Below are 24,332 nucleotides of genomic sequence, written 5' to 3' on the forward strand. Positions count from 1 at the left end.
TCTAAGCTCCCCCACATTATTTCGTAAACTGAAACCAGAGTCAAAAGTGCTTCCTACCGGAAACAGTTGGTACCTGCTACCTCCCATTCACAGACCTAGAGAATAATGGGGAGGAAGTAATGACATGGGACATGTGACACAGAGCTTCTTTCCAGGACTGCCATTTCCCGTGTATCACATTCACTTCTTTAAATGCCTCTCTCAGGTTTTCTAGACCTTGCACAGTAGGTCCCCTCTCTGCTCCCTCTTTTACCTTCTCCAGAAGTCTACACTTCCATGAAGACTAAATCAAAGGCTTGGTACTTTAAATCAAGTTCTGGCCAATGGCAGATGATATGCAAGTATACCTCCCAGTCTTCTCTCGCTTTTCCCCCAGTCCTGGAACAAAGGTCTTACATATGCACCCACCCAATTCGTTCCTCTACCCCACTTACACACAACTCCCAACCCCGGATCCCTTTCTTCTACACTTGGCACTGTATTTCTGGATGAGTTCTCAGAGGCAGAAGGAGAGAGGTAAGAGTAGGAAGCAGAGTTTAAAGTGAAAGTTTAACCAAACACACACATCCTCAGACCCCTCCCTCTGGGGCCTCTAAAGCATGCACAAACCCGAGACATGAGTGATGGTTAAAAAAATTTGGGTTTTATTGTTTTTGCTAAACAATACTAAAAAAAAAAAAATTTCATTTTGAAGGCAGGGCTTGAATTATTTAATTTTGATCCATTTATTTAATTAAAAAAAAAGGAAGGGGAAAGAGATCATGGCCAAAAAAATATTCATTAACCCCCACCCCACCCCCAAAGCTCTAGCCAGTTACATGAGCATCACCCATGTCCCACGCTACAGTGCCTGATACACACTCTGCCCCTCTGGACTGCCTAGGCACAGGGGCAAGGGTGCCAGGTAGCTCTCAGCAGGTTAGTCAAACCAGACAAACTGGTGGGCTAAAGTCCAGAAATTCTTCCCAGGTTTTCTGCCCATTGGCTGAGCACATACAAACTGTCGTAAGCTTGTAAAATTTTAGGGGTGGTAGGGAAGGTCATAAGAGCAGTAGGTTGGCAGAAGAGAAACGGCAGGTCACCCAAACTTTCTCCTGGGCTAGTGGCTCTGGATACAGACTTAAAGAGGTCAGGATAGGTGGACTCTGGGTTTCTTATGAAAGAAAATCATCCTTCAAGGAGGAGCTGAGATGTGCCATGCAAAACAGTTCTTCCTACAGAGGGCACAAAAGACGGGGCAGTTGACGCTCCCATCGAGGAGACAGGAGGGTGGTGAGAAAGTTCTTCTAGTACCATGAAGTAAGAAAAAGGCAGAAGGAGAATCCTGAGGTTTTTGCCAAATGTGAGACTGGTATACGTATAGTCAGAAGACTAAAAAGCCACCAGGAACCCTCAAAGCCAGATCCCATCTGCAAACAATGGCTCTACAAAGTGCTGCGGCAGAGCCTCCTGTGCACTAAGTTAGGTGCCTGGCTATGGGTGGTGGGGAGGACAATACATTTTTATTCTCAGAGGGATGAGGTGGGAAGAGTGGCCATGATCTAGTAAAAAGAGACCTGCAAGAAGCAGAAAATATTTAGAGAACATTTTAATATATATTTTCATATATATATTTAAAGTTAAGAAAAATAAAACTAATTCAAGCCATGCCCTGTGCAAAAAAAGAAAAAAAGGAAAAAAAAAAAGAAAAATTTTAAAGTGAGACCTTTGTCTGCTGCTCTAGTCTCAACTTAAGTATCACAGTCAGCTTGTTACTTTTATTTTGGAAGAGAAGATGTAAAAGTTTCTTTCAATCACTCGGAAGGCAAGTGTAGCCACTTATAAAAACAGAATGGCAGAGACAGACTGGGAAAGGAAAGTCAGAGGTCAAAGGGCAGAGCAGGAAAGGAATTTTCAAAAATAAAATTAACAAGGTGACTGTTCCAGAAGGGGGCTGTGAAAAGGACATGGTGGACCGAAGTCTGTTAGTCAAGTAATGATTCAACTTTTAAATTATTCTCTTGTTCTTTTTTGTTGGGTGTTTTGTTTGTTCAAGTCTAAGATTTGGAAATGCTGACCCTCTGTTAACAAGAGCCAACAGGAAATATAGGATCCCTTCCCTCCCCCGGCCTGCCTCCGCTGAAGCCACCACCATCGCCTCCTTGGCTGGATGCTGGAAGAGTCCTCCGTATGTGTGGACTCAGGATGACAGGGCAGCCTCCTTCTGTGGTTGCTGGGCTTGTGAACGCTGCAGTATCTTTTGGCTTTCCACGTCTCTAAAATGTTTTTCAACCTGAAAGACATCAGTCAGCCTAGATCAGAAAAACAGATGGGCACACAAGGCCTCCCACACAGTTCACTCTAGACTTCACCAGCCTCGTGCTGGCTATCCAGCTCATGGATCATTCAGCACCATTCCCCTTGCTTGCTGTCTGTTGACCTTCCCAACAAGGGAGGTGAGGGTCCTCTTGTATCAGCCACAGTTTCTGCAGCTTCAGATAAGACTGTCTAAAAGAAGGTAAATCTATAAAGTAGAACACGAAGGGAGACTATTATAAGCCAAACTCCCTCTCCCCTCCTTACACAAGTGCAAAATGAAAAGCAGGCAGGGAATTACAGCCTGAAAACTTTTTACATCCAACATGTTGGTCTCCCAATACTCAGTTTGTTTTTACAAATGCTTCAACTCAATCCAGAAAGTCAGATGACATTTGCAGGGTCACGGATTCCAACAGCCACTGATGTATACCAACCAGCCCTTCCTGAGAAGAATCCAGCCTGGGAAGAGAGGAACTGCTCAGGCCCCAAACCATGGAATGCTCTGAATAATTCCAAAAAGCCACAGTGCAGAGAACATAGGGTTGACCACTCGCTTTATTCTGCATTGCCTGGTGGTTTCATCCTCACAAGAGTATCCACACCATGGCTGCAGAGCACCAGCGTGCAGGGAGGCAAGGTGGTCAAGGCTGCTCACAGGCTGGCCATCAGAAAGCAGGGACTATGGCTAACGTCCTGCCCTGATGCTGGAGGAAAAGGCTGAGCAGCCATTCTCTCCCTAAGGTTTCTCGGCTCCTTTACTTACTATTTTGCGTACATGGCTCAGTGCACTCCCCTCTTTGCCTTTACAGTTTTCCACTTGATATGGGGGTGTAATAACAACTTCTTCCATGACTACGATGTTTTTTTCTTGCCATTTACAGTCTTTAATGCTGGAAGGAAAAGAGAGCAGGTGAAAGTTACCTCTTGCGAGGCATCCCACACTTCCTGCCTGATGAATAAATAACTCCAGAAAGCTAACCCCAAGTTCCTAGCTTACTACTCAGTCAATAACTAGATGCCAGCAGCCCACAGGGAGAAGTAGCCAAGAAACACTTCCTGGGTACCACTGGCTAGGAAAAATCAATGGAACTTATGCACACTTATTCCAAGGATGATCCAGAGTGTTACTCTGAAGTTTTAGGGGCCTGAAAAAACAGAAAATTTGGCGGCAGCCTCAGAAGTCCAAACTAATTTGAGTTACAAATAGACAGCTAGGCTCAGGTCACTAGATCCAATTTAAATAGCAGCCTAGGACAGGAGTTGGCAAATTCTTCTATAAAGGGTCAGGCGGTAAGTATTTCATGCCGTGCAGGCCATACACTCTCTGTCACAACTATTCTTCTGCATGCTGTTCCTCAAAAGCAGCCACAGATGATACATAGACACACCAGGAGATCTGGCCCTCTGGCTGCAGTTTGCCAACCTTTGGCCTAGGGTGAAATGGCACCTTTAAAAAGATAGGAGAACAAACTCCCGCATCTTACTGCAATCTTTACTCTGCTCCCTACTCCATAATGCCGCTCCTCAAAGAGGCCCCTCTCAATTATCAGACAGCTGGGTCCTTGCCAGACTGGGAAAACCCAACCCATTTCACACTCAGGGGAACCCAGAGCAGCTGATATTACTAACAGAGTTCCTTCACATACCTGTAAAGGTTCAGATACTCACACCATGGCCTCAAATGGCTCTGATGCCAGCTGCCATCTGTGCACCAGACCCAGGTGGTTAAATAGGGTAACAGAAGGCAGCAGGGGGGAGGGGGAGTGTCAAATGTTTCAGTTTTTCAGCAGCTAGGGAAGCTAGTGGAGAGTCAAATGACTTCTGCTGTGACAAAATGTCTTTTATGAGGTGGTAATAAGGTGGCCTTATGCTCTCCCTAATTCCCTATGTTCACCCCAATGTATAATTGGGAAGAGTGAGATAGATATAACTTTCCCTTACTAAAACTGCATCAGCTTTTAGAGAAAGGTACAAGATCAAAATAGTAAAAGAGAAAGAAATCACTAGTTCTAAATTATGGCATACAAGGTGTGGAAGGGACCCTTAGGGATAATCTAATCCAAAACTAAGTTCTACAGATGAAGACACAGAAGCCCAGAAAAGATAACCTATTAGTGATCTTCCAAATGGAAAAGCAACAAGCACCACATTCCTGGATGCAAGATACTGCCAACACACTACCTAACTTCCCTGGTGATGTTCAGAAACACAACTACCCACAAATCAGCCACCAGACATCTCAGCCAGGCAGCATCCCCAAGGCAAGGGACCCCTATGCTCCCCCAACTCACGTCTTGTGTATGGTCTGGAAGAGCTGCTGGCCCTCTAGGGAGACACCAGCGCTGATTGCATAGGCCTGGCTCAGCTTCTCCTCCTTCTCTGTCCGTGCTTTGCTGGCAAGCTAGGGTGGGCGAGAGGAAAGAGACTCAGAAAAACATTTACCTTCATCCTTCCCAACATCAGGACGTAAGTTGAAGAAAAGATGCTGGAAAAGACTGGTTTGGGTAGAGTCAGTTTTCTCAGAGATCAAAAGTGAAGCAAACAAGGGATTTTTCCCTGACAGTCCAGTCATTAAGACTCCGCATTTCCACTGCAAGGGGCACACGTTCGATTCCTTAGTTTGGTCAGGGAACTAAGATCCCACATGCCTCACAGCATGGCCAAAAATTTTTTTTAATTTTAAAAAGTGAAACAAACAAAAACACACACAATATACCTGAATAGTTACTGTTATTTCTGGAAAACACCTACTCCTTCTGATACTTACTGAATGCCTACCATGTGCAATACACTCACTACACTAAGCCAAAGATACAGCACTGAAAGGGGCAGGGAGACAGACAATAAACAAAAACATAAACAAGATAACTTCAGACAGGGCTAAGTGCTAGGAAGAAAACAGAGCAGGGCAAGGTTATAGAGCATGACTGGGGGTGGGGTATACCTGACAGAAAGTGACGGTCAGAGACAAAAGGCAATGCGTACATTTCTATGAAAGGAGAGAACTAAGGATATTTAATCAGCTACTGTGGTGGAGCCTCAGGATTAGAAATTAATATCTACCACACTTTCAAAGACCAGGATTTGAGGTTTTAAAGACTCAACCATTCTAGTACCGTTATCTGTGCTCACATGGGGAGCCAGGACTCAAGGAAACCGAACCAGGCACCGTTGACTTGGGCTACAGCTACCAGGCTCTTTAAAAAAAAGAATGATCTACATTCTATCTCATGTCTGCTCCTTAACTGCCCACTAGTGAAACAATCATAAGCTGATCAAAAGTTGCAGTAAAATCTAACAGTCTACTCAAATCCAGTAAATCGCTCCCAGTAGGGGTGGGTATCATGTCAATCCCTACTGCCCCTCTAATACATTTCTGGTCCCACCACACACTATTGGTTGCTGGATTACAAAAGAACAAATGTATTTGAGTGTAAGACAAAAGAAATATACTGATAGTTAAATCAAAAGGCAGATAACGCATTTGAAAGTCAAACAAATGACTTGGAGATTTTTCAGATCCATGAACAAGAACATATACTTAGTATGCTGACGCTGCAGCTACTAAAGACATATACACAAACATACACATGAGCACAGACAAACTGGCCCCAACACCAATTCCTTAATGCAAAGACAGATCATACCTCCAGCACATTCCCAAAGTACCTAGATGCTTGGAGTTCTTAAACATTCATATTCTGCCTTAAGACTAACCCTTGACACCATAAACCAAATATAGATCCACCAGGGGGGAAATAAGCAAAGTGTCTAATTGTTGGCAAAATGAAGCACTTTATTAAGCGTGAGTGTGACTATGAAGAAGAGAGAAAGTGCCCTTCAATCAGGTTATGGGGAACTGAGGAGTCTCAACTGCCTCTGAGTTTCAAAGACTATTTGAGAGGAGGGGGTATGAGCACAGCTCACACATGCTGTCATTTCAGTCTCCTTAGGTAAAAGGGGGAAGAAAAGCCAAGACTCTGTAGGGATTTAAAGCCAGAGCTCCCTTTTCACTTGGTCCCCAGGACATGGAGAGAAACAGATATAGCAGCAATAAATAATCATTCAAACCAGGGCCTGACACTCTGGACCCACCAGGCAATAACTTTACAGAGAAGGAAAAGCACAGGGCTGACAGCTTTCGGGGAGCACTGGCAATCCCAACTGCGGCAAGGAAGCCTGTGGCTGGAAAGCAGTCAGCCTCCACGGTACAAGAACAGCTAGGGGTGCATTTTCAAGCAACAACAAGCAAACCTTACTCGGTCACCAAAAAAACGCTGGTAACAAGGAATTTCCTTGAGTCTCACTTTCCAAACAACCCTGTAGGAAATCTGAAGTCTCCAAAGAAAGAAGGGAAAATTGGAGGGAAGGAGCATGCCCTCGGATTCACCAAGATCCTGCAGACCTCCTGGGAAGTGGCTCACGGTCAGGCAGATGTTTACCCCATGAACAGGCAGAAGGGTCTCACTCTGAGGTGTTTTTAAAAATATTTGTCCCTGAAGACCAAAAACACCTCCCAATGTGGGTCAAACAGAGCTGCTTCTATAAAGCTTGTGTTGACTAGACAGTACCATCACCCATTCAGGAAGACAAGAGTTGGTTCTGGAAAACCAGGCTCTATGCAGAATATTTAAGAGTGAAATTGACAAATTAAGTTGGGGGTGGCGGGAACCACTGGAAGAAGAACCACTTTTGAATTTTTGCCAGAGGCAAAATAAGACGACTATAAATCTCAGCTGTAAGTGATCTGTTTGGATGGCCTGAGTTAATAGCAACATAATGGTTAAAGAAAAATGATTTGAAAGTACATACTACCCCCTCCCCAAATACACTGCACAATCTCTTCTAAAGACATTTAAAGCAAAGGAGAATGGACCAGATGATTCTTCATGTCAGTCCACGGTGCAGACTGATCCCAAATACTAAATGATACAAAGGAGAGCCTTGAGAAAGTCGGCAGAAATCAGTGTAAACTGACCGTATTTCAATTTACCTCAATACCCTCAACTATTCCACCTGTACCTTCAAATATGGTTTGAGGACTTAAGATTCACAGCAAACCCTGAAGCCTCCAGTTGTTGGTTTATGAACTATATTTTCATGGCAATCTGAAAATGCTTAAATCTAATATTCAACTACAGATATCTGCATCACTAAGAAGTTCTATGAACATGGTGAATTTCTCCCAGGAGGACTGCATCGAGTGGGCATGAGGAAGATTACCTTCACAAAAAGAAACTAGAAACGTTTCTTCTCAAAATTGGGGTGAGAGGGGATGGGAGATTACCTTGCTCTTTTTAGACAAGTTATTGAAAACCCGTGAAAAATGTGGATAAGCCTCCTTTTGCAAAGTAAGTGACTCTCTCTACGCTCAAGTCAGCTGTGGCTCTACATTTCCCCACATTGTATTTCTGTAAACTAATGCATATCTATAAACGGTCCAGTTACTCCAAATTAGTAAGTTTATGGTTACTGTCAAATCACCAGAGAACCAATAAAAGCGGCTCCCAACAGAGGTGGTGTCAGATATGCCTTTTAAGCTTGGGAAGGTCATCAGGATTGCAATTTTTAAATTCAGTAACTATCACCATACTACCCCCATTTTCAATGCAAGCCTCTTCCAACTAAAACTGAAGTGCTAACTGGTTAGAATCTTAAAGAATGTTAAAGGCACCAACTTTAAAAAATACACTGGGTTTGCTGCTGCTGCTAAGTCACTTCAGTCGTGTCCGACTCTGTGTGACCCCACAGACGGAAGCCCACCAGGCTCCCCCGTCCCTGGGATTCTCCAGGCAAGAACACTGGAGTGGGTTGCCATTTCCTTCTCCAATGTGTGAAAAGTGGAAGTGAAGTCGGTCAGTCGAGTCCGACCCTTAGCGACCCCACGGACTGCAGCCTACCAGGCTCCTCCATCCATGGGATTTTCTAGGCAAGAGTACTGGAGTGGCTTGCCATTGCCTTCTCCGACACTGGGTTTAGGCAAACCTGAAATCTACAAACACATGTTACTAATGTGCATGTGGCCTAACTGAAATAACTGCACAAAACAACCTGCATTTACCTTCCTTTCATTTTGTATGATTCCCAATGAAAACATTCACTCCTTGTCTATAAACCAGTGCTTCCTCCCTTGGCCATTTTATATACAGGACCTTGATGTGGGCAACAGAGGAAAGTGCATGAACTTGACACCAAAGCACATCAATATCAGAAGGCTTCTAGTCATGCCTGCTGCTGGGTAACCTCGAGTGAGCGAATCAATGAACACTAATGTTATCTCTCTTCCTGCACTGTGACAAGCAGCAGCAGCCCCAACAACAACACAGTCCAGGCATCTTGCCTCATCTGTTACTTGGTCACCAGCTGGGCCATCTTATTTCCACATACACAGACCAGGAAGGCACAGGTGCTGTGGGGAATCCAGAGGGACTCCTACTGCAAGTATTTAACAGGCTGTGACAGCTGATCCAACAAGGGAAGCAAAGTCCAGAGAAGAACCTGCTGGATATGACCTACTGACTCCACTAAGCCACTCTGGGTTTGTCTTCCCTGTGTAGACAACCAGCTGTCCTCACAGAGGGGTTAGGAAGCACTGCAGCAGCTGCCCCGAACTGCGAGTGCTGCCTGCAAGGCCTGATGGAGAGTGAAGGGCGGGCAGGCCAGAACAACTGTCATCCGAAGGGCCCCGCTTGCTCCTGCTGTTTTCATTCTGGGAAGTACTCTTGGAAAGCCCTCATTCTTAGTCAGCAACAGGCAGGCTCAAAACTATGTCTTACAACTATCAGTATTCCCAAGTCTCCCTGCTCCCTAGTTGAAAGGTCCTGTCTGAAATTTTCTAATAAAATACTATTTTTTACAACCTCAGATAGCTAAGAACTCAAAAAACAGAGAACCCTGCTTGAAATCATGTCCCAGGATACCTAACAGTGAACCAAAACACTGAATCAAACGGAGGAACAGCAGAGCCAAAGAGGCCTGGCAGTTAACACTAAAACCCTTAAGAGCTAGCTTGCTAGGTGAGAACTTACCCCACACAACGCACTAAGCCACAGTTTACACGTATTAAACATTTCACCTGCCCAACCATTCTGTGAAACAGGGGCTAATTACACCTACTGAACGGATGGAGACACTAAGGCACAGCTGTTCAGAAACCTGCCTAAGTTTACCAAGTCACAAGTGGGACAGTCTAGATCTGAACCCAGACAGACCAACTCCAGAGCGTGTGTTCTGAATTCTACACTATACCCAAACAGTTCCATCTAAGAAAAATAAGTCTAAATTGTTGAAAACACAGTTATAAACTTGAATGTAAAAGAAATGTTTTTTAAAAAAGAAAATATTTTAAAAGACTCAGCTGTCATCTTATCAGTGAATTCTGACACTTCCATCAAGGTCCCCTGTCCAGAACACATCTGTCCGCCTTTTAGTGAAGGGCCCCAGTCTTGCCCTAAATCTCAAGAACATCCTTTATTTGTTTTGTTAAAGATAATTCATAGGAATGCTTTTAAGAAAACAGATCCTGTGTGAGAAAGCATTTCGGGCCAATAACGATAGGTACCCATCCTTTCCTGATGAGCCAAAACTAGAGAAGCTAAGTCAAGCAGGTCTCCTGCACTAAGAAGTTAAGGTACCTTAAGTGCTTTGAGCTGTGATGAAAAACACCCTGCAAATCCAGAGGCCACAATGCCACCTCACTCTCCAGGTTCTGGCCATCATACTGCTGTCATATAATAGAGGTCAGCCTCTAGTCAGTCAGCGCAGGCCAAAAGCAAAGTTCATGGCTCACCTGGCTTCGAACAAAAACTAGTCGTTGGCGAAGCCGACAGTTTTTCTTGATTATTTGTAATTATGTCACCAAAAGCTGTTCACAGTTACAACAGACAACCAAACTTCCTAGACACCAACAGAATAATTTTCCAGTCCTAAGAGCCTGACACCAGCGCTACCGTGGAACCTCCACAGGACTCTGCCAGGAAAGAAAAACAACTGGCTGGGATGTAAGCTGAAATCTGACCTCAACAACCTACCTGTGAGAGTGCACACTCATATTAAACATCTCACATGTGGCCGTGAAGAATAACATGGGTGAAAGCACCAGGTGAGTTGTAAAGCACTGCACAAATAGCACTGTTATTATTATTATAACATCATTATTATTAGCACAGAGAAGGTGGCTTATAGGTTATTTCGAAAAATTCATATAATCCAACCTTCCTTTAGCCAATGAGCTCAGGGCTCGCTCTCTTCTGCTTTCTGTAAGAGCTGCTAGAGAGGCTATAAATCCTTAACAGAATCTCTTCCAAAATACAACTGGAATAGTAAGCTGGAAAATGCACTTTATGTGCCAAAATGGGCGCTTCACTTATAGAATAAAGAGCTGATTTTATTCAGATAGTGAAAGAACCATGCACTGTCATTTCCTGGGCTCTAAAGAGGGCAGAAAAAGCAACGTAAAAAAGAAAAGCCACCCCCTTGTTTCTTACCCCCAAACAAAAGAGATTCCAGCTCAAACCCCCACCTACCACTCCCTAGCTGCACGAATCTGAGCAAGACGTATAGCTTCTCCTGAGCCTCAGTCCATTCATGGGGGCCCATCCTAAAGGTTGTTACTGGAGTTCATTAACATATATATCTAACAGTGCCAGTACAGTGGCATTAGTCCTCTCCCTTCTGAGAACCGCCACTGGTTTAACTCACTGACAAAACAGCAAAAGTTTTTAAACTGCAGAGATGGACAAACTGATAGCAATCCAAATCAGCTTGATTCCATTTAACTTCCCTCCCTTAATCTAACTGTCATTTATTCTTCAAGACCCTACTCCATTGTCACATCTGAGAAGCCTTTCCTAAAATGTTCACTACTCTATGCCAAGCATTGGCAAACTATACCTGTGGGCCAAATTCATCCAACCACCTGTTTCAGTTAAGTTCTACTGGAATGGTATCACCCACTGCTGCTTCTGCTACAAAGACAAAGCTGACAGTTGTGACAGAGATGTATAGTGCACAAAGCCTAAAATATTTATTATTGGGCCCTTAACAGAAAGTCTGCTGCTCCCTGCAAAAGTTAAACCCTACGGCCCCTCACCACTCCCAAACATGAGATTCTTAAGGGCAAAAGCAGTGCCTTAGTCATCCTGACATATGCAGCACCAGGAAGGGAGGGGTAGGGAGAGGGAAGTGGGATAAAAGGAAGAAACCTCGACTATCAGAGATTCACAGAACTAACAGTTCCCAATCGTTAAGTGACTAACACACGGTCACACAATTCATTAGCAGCCCAGCTGTGAAAAGAATCTAGTTCTTCAAACTCCCCACATGCTCCCACACCAGACTGTTAGCTTTTAGAATGGTATATAGCCCCACTAGTTTTCTAGTTCATGTACAATTTGCTTCTCTCTCCAGGGTAGTTTCTGATATTTACCTAAGCTAGTCTTAAATTCCAATGCTATAACTTGACTGCACTACTTGTTTTTTCTTCCCCCCAAACCTCATCTCTGCCAGGAAACTTTCGGTTAGAATGCCCCTTTCTTAACACTGTAAGAGACACTACTGCTGATATCAGTAAAGCGCTTAGTTTGAATCATCCCTGTGTCAGAGAGAGAGAATGTAGAGGGGGCTGCAACATCACACATGGCACATCTCTGCCAGTTGCTTGGGCCCAGCAATTTGTGTCTTCAGGTGGACGAATCTCCTCCTCTCCACCTCCCCACCCAGTGATGTCAAGAAAGCCCCCTTCAGAGCCAAACTCTTGACCTAAGGAGGCCCAACCAAGTCAGCAGGCTGCTGTGCATTATAGCCTAAACTGAGTCATGAGCCCTAGCCTGGAATGCTGCAGCCCCTACGGCTATGACCCCAGAGTTGAATGCTACTGAACATGACCTCCTTCAAAGGCCAGGGATTTTTAAAGTGGCATCACTCACTCTACCTCTGATTTCATCTCACACCACTCACTACTTAATGGGCCCTATTAACTTAGCAATGATAGGGTCTTCCTCTTCACCCTATACTTTTATCTTCATGACACTTCTGTGAGGAAGCAGCTGTCTGCTCAAAGCCAGATGCAAAACTTACTGGTGGGCTCTAACCTGGGACTGTGGCCTTGACAATATATTCTAATCAAGTGGGCCAGTAGGTAATATGTAGCTTCCAGGAGCCAGAAATTTTCACCTGATAGAAGAGTCTTGCTTCCCCTAGACAAGTCGTTACTTCCCTTCCTGTTTTTTAAAAACAATATTTATTTATTTATTTGCCTGCACAAGGTCTTAGTTGTGGCATGAGGGCTCTTTAGTTGTGGCATGCGAACTCCTAGTTGCGGCCTAGGGGATCTAGTTTCCTGACGAGGGATCGAACCTGCATTGGGAGCACAGTCTTAGCCACTAAGTTCCTTCCCTTCCTACTTTTATAGATAATATGAACACATTCTACCTTTTACTAATATATCTATACCTACTCATAGGGTGGCTAGGTCATCTGATCCTGCTGCTGCTGCTAAGTCGCTTCAGTTGTGTCTGACTCTGTGTGATCCCCATAGACAGCAGCCCACCAGGCTCCCCCGTCCCTGGGATTCTCAAGGCAAGAACACTGGAGTGGGCTGCCATTTCCTTCTCCAATGCATGAAAGTGAAAAGTGAAAGTGAAGTCGCTCAGTCCTGTCCGACTCTTATCGACCCCATGGACTGCAGCCTACCAGGCTCCTCCGTCCATGAGATTTTCCAGGCAAGAGTACTGGAGTGGGGTGCCACTGCCTTCTCCGTCATCTGATCCTACTTGCTAACAAATCCATACCTCAATATATTTGGGTCAAGATACGGTCAAGGGCCCAATTAACAGACTATGTCCATGAATACAAGCCACGATGCAGTTGCTACCAACTACCTCAGGAATTTGCTCATACTTGAGGATTATCCCTCACATCCCTCACATTTAACAGGTTATGCTAAATCTTAGCTTTCAAACTTCTCAGAACTCAAAACAAAAACCAAGTGAAGTTTTCCCGTGTGACACCATCCCTAAAGGTAAGCAAGGTCAGTTACTTTTAAAAGTGAATGTTGTGACTTTCCAATTTTCTCAGTCTTTCCAGGCCCTTCCACAGACCAATCTCCAAGTGTCACTTTTATCCAAAGGCAGCCAACTTATTCTTCATTACCACTTGCTGATGAAAAACTCCTTAAATCTCTTCTTCCTGGTTCTTCTCTATTTAATCACCGCTGTTTAGTAAGGTATAAATGGGTAATAAATACTCACACCAGGCTGATAAATCAGTCAGTGGTTTGGTAAGGGAGGTAGATGCCTTATCTGTGAAGTTCAATTTTCCATGCTTTGTCTCTTTTCCTGCCTCCCCTCACAACATACAAATATCTCCTCCAGAAAGTCGTCTCCAAGTCAGCAAAGTGATAAGACAACTTATACCTCGTTTGATGTACTGGAGGCATTTATCTAAACAGATGAATACATACACCTGCCTTGGCTGTCTCAATGAGTTTTTTACCTAAGAGTCTCAGAAGTTGAAAGCACAACCTCCTAGGTTCTGTGACTGCTCACTCTAACCTTCTGTACTCAGAAAAGTGTTTGCTTAATTATGCCACTCGATAACACTGCCCTAGAAATTCAAGTTAATTCTGGTCACCAACAAGAGGAATCCATATACTATTTTGTTTTCCCCAGTCTTGGGATGGCAAGTTTTGATACCTGAATGAATGTCAGATCCAGTATCAGGAAAGACTGACACAGTAACTAACACTGCCCATGTTCTTGGCTGCTTTCCTTTGTCATGATGCCCTCCTCCCCCTATCCTGCTCCTAAACCATAATTCAAACCACTGGCTGCACACAGCTAATGTGGGAGAATAGGACTAACATGTGTCATCACTGGTCAACCTGAACCAATCCTTCAAACAACTCTATGAGATAGGTTCTAACACAATTCCATTTCTATGGTGAGAAAACTGATGCTTAGTAAAGTTAACAGGCCGAGAAGTGACATAAGAGACATACCCACTTGCTTTTAATGTTCTTTCTGACCATACAACACAGACGTTTCTCTTTACTCAGAAATATTACTTAGGATTATAAACACTTACATACTCATTTCATTTCACTAACCTACCTACTCTGTAAGTTCTTTGGGTAAGCACACAGAAGCAGAAAATACATGAGACTCTGCCGTCAAAACATCAGACTTGAGTTCAAATCTCAGTTCAATTACTTACTAACTCAATGACCTTAAGCTAGTGACTCATCCTGAGACTCAGTTTTGGAAGATGGTGATGGTGAGTGAAAGTGAACATCGCTCAGTTGTGTCTGACTCTTTGTGACCCCATAGACTATACAGTCCATGGAATTCTCTAGGCCAGAATACTGGAGTGGGTAGCCTTTCCCTTCTCCAGGGGATCTTCCCAATCCAGGGATCTCCAGCATTGCAGGCGGATCCTATACCAGCTGAGCCACAAGGGAAGCCCAAGAATACTGGAGTGGGTACCCTATCCCTTCTCCAGCGGATCTTCCCAACCTAAGAATCGAAACGGGGTCTCCTGCATTGCAGGTGGATACTTTACCAACTGAGCTATCAGGGAAGATGGTGATGGTACCCACACCATAAGAATTATCGTTAGAAGTAAATGAGATGTTTGCTGATTGCTATTTCAGAAAGTGGCATGTAAAAATATTGGTTCCCACGCTACTTGCCATATAACCCAGAGCAAGTCACTTAAACTGCTAAGCCTGTTTATTCATCTCGTAAACATCTATTTCTGCTTCATTGACTATGCCAAAGCCTTTGACTGTGTCGATCACAATAAACTGTGGAACATTCTGAAAGAGATGGAAATCCCAGACCACCTGACCTGCCTCTTGAGAAACCTGTATGCAGGTCAGGAAGCAACAGACAGAACTGTACATGGAACTACAGACTGGTTCCAAATAGGAAAAGGTGTACATCAAGGTTGTATATTGTCACCTTGTTTATTTAACTTATATGCAGAGTACATCATGAGGAACGCTGGGCTGCACAAGCTGGAATCAAGATTGCTGGGAGAAATATCAATAACCTCAGATATGCAGATGACACTACCCTTATGGCAGAAAGTGAAGAGGAACTCAAAAGCCTCTTGATGAAAGTGAAAGAGGAGAGTGAAAAGGTTGGCTTGAAGCTCAACATTCAGAAAACAAAGATCATGGCATCTGGTCCCATCACTTCATGGGAAATAGATGGAAAAACAGTGGAAACAGTGTCAGACTTTATTTTTTGGGGCTCCAAAATCACTGCAGATGCTGATTGCAGCCATGAAATTAAAAGACGCTTGCTCCTTGGAAGGAAAGTTATGACCAACCTTGATAGTATATTAAAAAGCAGAGACATTACTTTGCCAACCAAGGTCCGTCTAGTCAAGGCTATGGTTTTTCCCGTGGTCATGTATGGATGTGAGAGTTGGACTGTGAAGAAGGCTGATCGCCGAAGAATTGATGCTTTTGAACTGTGGTGTTGGAGAAGACTCTTGAGAGTCCCTTATACTGCAAGGAGATCCAACCAGTCCATTCTAAAGGAGATCAATCCTGGATGTTCACTGGAGGGACTGATGCTAAAGCTGAAACTGCAATACTCTGGCCACCTCATGCAACGAGTTGACTCACTGGAAAAGACTCTGATGCTGGGAAAGGTTGGGGGCGGGAGGAGAAGGGGATGATGGAGAATGAGATGGCTGGATGGCATCTGTGGACATGAGTTTGAGTGACCTCCGGGAGTTGGTGATGGACAGGGAGGCCTGGCGTGCTGTGATTCATGGGGTCGCAGAGAGTCCGACACGACTGAGCGACTGAACTGAACTGAACTGAAACTAAAAGGAAAAAAAGTATACTCTAAAGATCACAAAGCATGGTTGAGGATGAAACAAGATGTGTCAAAGCTCTCTGTAAACTGTAAAGCACTAGAAAAATGTAAGGAATGGTCCCCAACAGAGCTTACCACAATGCTGTGCATAAAATAATTTTCAGTAAATGTTTGATAAATGCTACCAACATAAAACTTTCTTAATGTTGACATGAACCAAATCATCTGAGCACTGGTAACTCATGGTCAAGCTTTATGCCCAGAGAACAAGATGTAGAGTCAATTTAGAAAAACTTGTTAAGAAACATTTTACTTCACTCTACCACACGGACCCTGGACTCTCCTCCGCATGCAATATTTAAACCTTCCTCATGAAAGGAAACTAATAAGGAGATTTCCCAGGTGGTCCAGTGGTTAAGAATCCGCCTTTCAATGCTGGGGGCAGGTTCCAATGCATGGGTTCAATCCCTTGTCAAGGAACTAAGATTCCACGGGCTATGGGGGCAACTACGCCCGCACCACAGTTCCTGAGCCCACGCGCGAGAGCCCATGTGCCACACAGGAGAGAAACCTGCGCGCCACAATGAAGACCCGACACAGCCAAAAATTATTTTGAAAAAAGTAAACTAATAAGCCACGTGGCAAATAACTTGAACCTCACTTTGATTGGCTTTGGTGTGCTTTTGTACTTTTTAAAGTCAGGAAATTCGAAACAATTTTTACAGAGTACAATGTTACTGTGGAGTAGATAAAACAACATTCAAAGCTTCCATCTTCTGCAACCCCACTGTCCTCTTTCAAGCCTCCTCTTACATCCCACTGCTGTGGACAGACATAGGCCATCTTAGCTACAGTGAAAGTGCCAATCGAAAGCAAAACAAGCTCATTCCAAGGACTGCTAGTTCACACCGTCCTCAAGTTGAGCTGGAATTAAGTATTTCCTTTAAAAGGCCTGCTCTTCCATTTCCTGTTGGGTCAAAGTAAACATTCAGTTTGTATCAACAGGTTTAATTGAACACAGCACTTACTATTTCAGCAAGATGAACCATCATGTGATGGGATCTCCCACTGCACAGGTAGTATTCCCCAAGACCACAATTTTCTTCCAGGGATTTCAGAGCACTTTTAGATCCCTTCTAAAATGCTTAAACAATCCTCCATCGTAAAAACAAAACAAAACCCAGACTCATGCTCTTAAATGAGTTGAACTTTTCATGTCCTTCCAGCAACATGTAGCTACCCAGGTGAGCTGTTTTCAGTAACATAAAGAGCCCAACAGGCTCTTCTAACTGAATCTCAGCGAGAATCACAAAGCATCCTCAAAAGTTCGTTTCAAGGGAAAACCAATATAGCTTATTCATAAGCATCTCAATGAATGAAGAATGAACAAAAGAGCCCCAAAGAGAGCTCTTCAACCTAATTTTAGTCTTAGTTTCGGACTCCTTTTTCAAGACTTCGCAATCAGACCTTGTGGTAAGGTCTGAGAGTAAGAAAAGTGAAGATTTCTGGTATTCCCTAATCTATTACCTCCTGCTGTTTTCTGAAAGAGTGGGTAAACAACTAGTTTACAATAATGCTAGAAAACAACTGATCAGCAGAAAGCAAAACCTTAAAGGCAAAGATAATCCGCAAACTAATAACCAAGAACTATTTATATCTGAGGTCAAATGTAAGCAAAGAACTGCTTCTTAACAGCTCCCACATTTAACAGTCCCATCCACACCACACCAGCCTCTCTCACACAAATGGTGGCACTTTGTGGTACAAGAGCAGAATCCTAGTTATCTTTTAAATTTGAAAAAAATCTATCTTCTTTCAGATAATCTTTCCTCAACTACTTACTAAAGGCTGTTACGGACAAACTTCTCATACCCTGCAAACATTAAAGAATAACATAGAGCCTTTCTCCCTTCAACATACCAGGCATAAGCTATTTTATTTGAACCTTTTAAGATCTCTTCTGGTAATAGATCATCCAAAGATCTCTTAGGAGGAGTAAGCCAGGGTTTCAAAAATCCACAGGTATAAGAATGAGACAGTCTGTATGGAACAGCATTTAATATGAAACCCAAGATCTTTCTGAATCTGTCCTCAGACATCACTAAAAAAAAAAACCTACATGGGGCATTTCCCTGGAATTTAGAAAAAAGGGAGCTCCAGATTTGAGGTAACTACATTCTGCCAGCCTCAGTTACCCCGTGTTGTTTCAGCTGCCTGAGTGTTCCCTTGCTTTGCTGAATTGTAGGAAACACACAACATTCCCAAGTGAGGCAAAAGAATATACATTATTATAATTTTTATAGAGGGAAAAATTTCATCACACTAATTCGACAGACTTAATGAAAGACAGCTGCTACAAAAACTGAAGGCCTAACTTATTCATTCAACAAATATTTATGAAGCACCTACTCTGTGCAAGTTTCTGTACATTCAGTGAGGAACAAAACAGGTATAGTTACCATTCCCACAAAACAAAGTTTGGTGAGACAGAAAAGTATACACGATTATAATCACAAAAAAGCTATCAGTAGGATAACAAGTCCCAATTTGCCCAGGATACACCAATCTAAACTTGTCTCAGTGTAAAACAAAAGCACTGCCCTCCTCTACCCTCGAAAATGTCCCATACTGGACTGGAAATGATACGTCACCTTATCTCTGAAGGCTAGAGTACTGTAAGAGAAAATAATGGAGGCACCACTTTAGCCTGGGTGATCAGAGAAGACTTCCTGAAAGAGATGCCATTAAACAGTCCTGATGGATAAGGTTCTAGTCATTCTGAGAGGGTGTTCCAAGTACAGAGAACAGCAAAACTCAAACAGAGCTTGGGTACCAATATTGATCAACATGAACTTCGGCTGACGGAACTGAAGAATCAGAAAAGTTATTTGAAAGTTCCCAGACACCAATTTATATAGCCGAGATTAAAATATCTTAAGCCTCTAAATTTGTTAGACCTCGAAATTCAAGCAGAAAGACAAAAATGAAGCTCTATGGCAGTAGTTTTCAAATTTTTGTAGGTCATGAATCCCTCTGAGAATCTGAAAAATACTCCAGATCTTCACCCAGGAAACACATGTATATTCTTGTGTGTACACATACACAATTTCAGGAGGTTCAGAAGGAAAGCCCATACCCAACCCCACCAACACTGAAAGTTCACACATGGACTACAGGTTATGGGTGAGGGGGGAGTTCTCTTTCTCTATTCAGGCATTAAGACATTTATTAAAATCTTCTGAAGCTATCAGGGAACAAAGAGATAGAAACTACAGTGACATATGTATTTTTTAAATATGTCAAAACAAGCCAGTTGTAAATCACTGAAAAAAATGAAAAAAAAAAAGGACAATATATGTACCATCAACAGTCAACGAGACTCAAATTTCCCATCATTTTGGAGACCCAGAACTGCCCTCAAGTCCTTACCTTACTAACGTTGAGTGAAGCTAGGGGAGGAGGGGTTTCTGTTCGGTCATTAATTATTTCCACTTCTGAAACATACTGTAAGTTTATAAGCAAGATGTCTGCGTGGTTGGGCTTTCCACTGGAAGAGGGACATTCTGGTGAAAAAAAATAAAGTTAAGGAAAACAGGGGCAAGCAGAGCACTGACACATCCCAAAGGGGCGTGGAAAACACAGTTCTCACAAGGCTTGTGTAAAAGGTGTGCCACAAGCAAGAGGGGGGAGTCCCACAAGAATCACAGCTCTTCTCAGCAAATCTTTGCCTATCACCTTCCTCCCGCTCAACCCCATAACCAAAAGATCTCAAGCTTTTCAAGCCAAACACAACCCAAATTTGGAAGCCTCAACAGGGTTTCCGTCACCTTCCCTCTACTGATTTTACGAGAGGCTTAATGTAGTTTTAACGCTGTATGTATACTGTCTGTCTTGAACCTAAGGAACCACACAGGAGAGCAAGTACCTTCTGTTCTTGGTTTACTTCCTATACCTGAACAGCTCTTTTCACTTTTTGATTTGAGACTTTTCATTTTGCAGAGGCAAAAACTACAGCACTGGAAAGGAAGCTCACTCTAGGTGACTCGGCTGGCTAGTTAACCCACTCACCCATCTATTCATTCTCCAGCCATTTCTCAAAAGCATATTACATGTCAATTGAAAAAGTAACTCCTCATTCCAAAACCCTTCCAACTAAATCACTAATGCAAAAGATCTTACATGGTCCAGGTTCGAATTCCTGTGTTTAAAAAAAACAAGAAAATGCAACTATTCGAGCTGTAATTAGTTTCAAAGGACATTTTCCTAAGCTAGAAATCTACAACTAGTGTTTAAATGAAGTGGTTAAGTTTAAATGAAGTTGGTAAAAATACTTGCCAGTCAAAGGCAGCAGACCCAGTAAGAAACTTCCTTTTGAAAGGTGCCATAAAAGATTCACTCTTAAAAAAATAAGAAAAAAATCCAAATAAATCCACCTGTGGCTCAAATATAAGGAGAAGGAGGTGGTATTACAACCAGGAAGTATTTTGTTTCCAAGACTGAGCTTCCTGGAGTAATTCAGAAATCATTTCCACACCAAAGAAAGAGGCCACCTTTTCCATTCTGTTTAACACTGTCACATTTAAAAGGCAAGGCTACTACTGTGTTGAAGTCAGGATCCCATGTGCTGGCCTGAGCAAAAGATAACTGACTCTTTCACCTGTAACCCACACGTCCATACACAAGCCCCTGAAAAACGTGGTCCTCTGTCTGGATCAGGTTTCCAGTACAAACATCTCCAAAAGAGCAACTTCCAAATGACTGAGAAGCCTACAATTCAGCACCCCGTCCCCAGTGGCACCACGCACACACAAGCACCAGCAAAACAAGCCCCTATCCCCAGTTCTGCTACAAACTCTGTCCTGCAGTTACTCTCCCCCAAACAAGCGAGGCACATCTGGTCACACACCACCGCCCTTCCGTGCACCACATTCTATCAGTAGACAACCCCTCCTTAACTCCATACCCATGTCCCACTCACTAGCAATTCCTTACTCAACACACCCCCTCCCCACTTGATTTCACCCGCCCCTCTTCCATCCGGGCTCCAATCACCAGCCCTCTCCCACGACCACCCCTCTCCTGATCACTGGGTGCCCTCTCCTAGCGTTACCCCCGAAAAGCCATCCGCGTGTCAAGTCCCCCTCCGCCCACCCTCGTTCGCGGCCCAGCTCCCACAAGGGGTGGGCGACAAGGGTCCCCAAGGCGGACCAAGGGACCAGGGAGAGGGGGAGGGGAGCTCAGGGTCGTGCGCATGCGCTCCGGGCGCCGCGGTAGCCGGTCGCCCCTAGGCCCGGAGAGGGCCCCAGCCACCGCCGTCGTCCCCCGCCCCCCCACCACCGCACACACACGCCGGCCCGGCCTCGGGCTCCGCGCAGGGAAGGATACTTAAAGCCAGCATTTTGGACTGGTAGTCGAAGGCTACCACCTCGCCCTGCAGCCGCTGCTCCTGGCACGTCCGGCACGACACCTGGCTCCCAACGCTGAAGTACTCGCCCGGAGGAGCCGCCATCTTGGGAGAGCAGCCGCGGCCGGCGGCGGCGGCGGCAGCAGCGGGCGAAAGCCGGGCCCCCAGTGAGCGCCGCGCCGCGACGCACGGGGCGTGCTGACGTCACACGCCAGGGCGTGGCCTGGACTGGGTGGGGCGGGAGCCTAGGTGGAAGAGGAAAGGAGTGAAAATAAAAGAGGGATCTGAATAATTATGTTTGTGCAGCTGCGCCCGCTTGGTAAAGTGCTTGCAAGGTCCATTTTAGAAGTTAAAGATAAGTGACCTATGTGGAATGAAAAAGGGAGACAGGAGAGAACTGCAGTCTCCGTTACGTACACATCTTGACAGGAGTTTAATGAATGAATTTTCTTTTACATACGAGGAATCAGAGGTTCAGAAGACTAAACGAAACTTGCCCAAAACGATTACACCTAATTACAAAGTGGTAGTGGAAAGGACATTGGCTTCAGAATTAGCTAAACCAGAATCGGAATTCCACTGAGTTACATGACCTTGAGCAAATTACTAAGCCTGATTCTGTTTATTCCTTCTGTACTATCACTATTGAGCATCCAAGAACCTTTCGATGTAGGAATCAATATCCTCTTTTTACAGATGAAGAAACTAAGTCTTAGTTTAAACTTTATCCAAGGTTGCACAACTAGCAAGAATTCAGTCTGTTTCCAGAAATGGTGCTATTAACTTCTATGCTGTATTAGGTTAACACTTCACATAGTAGTTAGGAGTGGAAGATAATGAAATAATGTGTACAAATGCATGACATGTAGTTACTACGTGGTAGTTCCTCCATGATCACCCATTACAGTTGAAACTCAAGATGCTTCCCCATCACCCCTCTTGCCCTCTCCACAGCCAGGAGAAGCAGTGGTAGTGACAAAGGAAGCCTTGGGGCAACAGTTTGGGGCTCCCCCCATTAATGACTATCTAATACACAAAACAGTTTTCTTAACATGTATGATGCAGATGCATTTTCAACCCTACCATCACCAGTCGCCATCCCTAACCCAACTACCCCTCCACTATAGAAATTCTAGAGCCTTATGTAACAACAGGCAAAGAGAAAATGGCAAAGGACCAGTCCTGGCACTATTTAACATGAACAAATTTCAAAAGTGTTTTCATGTCTTGCAAGGGACATCAACTTCATATTACTACAATCATTGTAACAGAAATAAGTATATTTGGGCTTATGTCAGAGAACTTTCATGTCTCCCCCATAACAAGTCATATGTAACTGCCACTCAACTTTTCATGTGATTATAGGTTCTCCCGCACAGAGCCAGGCACTGTTAGGAAAAGCTTTCTGGAAGAAGCGAAAAATCTGAGACCTAATAGACAAGCAGGGAAAGAGAGGCCAGGTACCAGCAAGAGGGAACTGCAGATGCCACGACCCATAAAAGGAGAGAGCTTGGTGATTTCAGGGAGCATAAAGTAGCTTAGAAATATATAATTAAACAGAGTGTGGGACTGGACTGATAAAGGCTGTCTTAGCTTGAGCACAAGCAAACTTTCAAAAGACTTAGAAAATGTGAACTTTTTCCTTGGGGCAACTGAAAAACATTTAGCAAGGGAATGAAATGAGATTTGAATCCAGTTTCCCTTCCCTGGTGGCTCAGAGGTTAAAGCGTCTGCTCCAATGCGGGAGACCCGGGTTCGATCCCTGGGCCAGGAAGATCCCCTGGAGAAGGAAATGGTAACCCACTCCAGTACTCTTGCCTGGAGAATCCCATGGACAGAGAAGCCTGGTAGGCTACAGTCCATGGGGTCGCAAAGAGTCGGACACGGACACGACTGAGCGACTTCACTTCACTTCACTTCCCTTCCCCATATCTTTTTAATTAGTGAAATTAATCTCTTTCCAATTAGAACCCAGATTTATATCCTTATTTTCACCTCTCAAAGAACTCACGAAGAATAAAGTTGCTTGAGGTAGGGAAGCAACCACTTAAGCAATCTCCCACCTCAACTACGCCTCTAGGTAAGACCTCACCCTGACTAGCTGAGATTTCCGTTTGCTGTGTGTGTTCCTCCAGAGGATTATTCTAATTTTTGTCGTAGGTGTGTTCTCCTTCTCCTCCCTCATCAACCTAGCTATCTCAAGGTTTACCTCCCCAGAGGGGTTTTGGAAGGAAAGAAGACAGGATGACGAAAGGAGAGGGGCAAGGCGAGCTTAGAACTGGGAGGAAGTGTGACTTAAGTCTATGCTACGTGTAAGAACTCTCAAGCCTTTAGGAACGACCCCTCAAAATCAAGAGGCTGATCTGTCGACCACCAAATCAACAGCGCATGAATTCAAGCAGGAAAGTCTTGGACTGGAGGAGGAAGGTGTGGACCGGCTTAGCCACCTCTGTGTGCAGATTTAGGGTCCCACTTCAGCGCCGACCGGGGATGCTTGGCTTCCCGGAGCAGGGGTTGTCTCTAGCCTTCTCTCCAAGACATCTCCAAATATCTTTGGAGGGTAGCGGTACTGGAGGAGAAAGGTCTGGTCCGGAAGGAATCCTAGCTCTGGATGTTACATGTCCGTCTTCACAGCAGCGAAGTAAGGACCCTGGACACACCGCCGATCCTCAGGTTAGCCTGTCCCATGACCCGGAAGAGCAGCAAGAGCCGCCTCTACGCCCTACGTCCACGTCCACGTGCCGGCAATAGCAGCCACGTGGGGCTCTGCGGAAACGCCTTCGCAAAGATTTGTCCCCTAC

General features: G+C 44.2%; 1 protein-coding gene across 1 annotated transcript; it reads right to left on the reverse strand.

Annotated features, from left to right (window-relative positions):
- Positions 1 to 621: 621 nt before the first annotated feature.
- On the reverse strand, positions 622 to 24,212 carry LSM12 (LSM12 homolog). The gene is made up of 6 exons (XM_055407997.2): positions 23,979 to 24,212; positions 21,513 to 21,776; positions 19,557 to 19,690; positions 4,590 to 4,699; positions 3,062 to 3,188; positions 622 to 2,272 (listed from the first exon to the last, which is right to left on the reverse strand). Exons 2-6 carry the CDS (start codon positions 21,634 to 21,636, stop codon positions 2,180 to 2,182), a joined length of 588 nt encoding a protein of 195 aa, XP_055263972.1. The 5' UTR covers positions 21,637 to 21,776; positions 23,979 to 24,212; the 3' UTR covers positions 622 to 2,179.
- Positions 24,213 to 24,332: the final 120 nt, after the last annotated feature.

Source organism: Moschus berezovskii, chromosome 20 (genome assembly GCF_049115385.1).
Source record: "Moschus berezovskii isolate FMDL1 chromosome 20, NW_MosBer_1.0, whole genome shotgun sequence".
NCBI classification, from domain to species: domain Eukaryota; kingdom Metazoa; phylum Chordata; class Mammalia; order Artiodactyla; family Moschidae; genus Moschus; species Moschus berezovskii.

Excerpts from the sequence above, each read along its gene's own strand:
- LSM12 (XM_055407997.2), bottom strand. The coding sequence starts at position 21,636 with ATGGCGGCTCCTCCGGGCGAGTACTTCAGCGTTGGGAGCCAGGTGTCG. Across the intron at positions 3,189-4,589 it reads TTCCAGACCATACACAAGAC|CATTAAAGACTGTAAATGGC; the intron begins GTGAGTTGGGGG and ends TTTTCCTTCCAG. Across the intron at positions 2,273-3,061 it reads TGAGCCATGTACGCAAAATA|GTTGAAAAACATTTTAGAGA; the intron begins GTAAGTAAAGGA and ends GATGTCTTTCAG.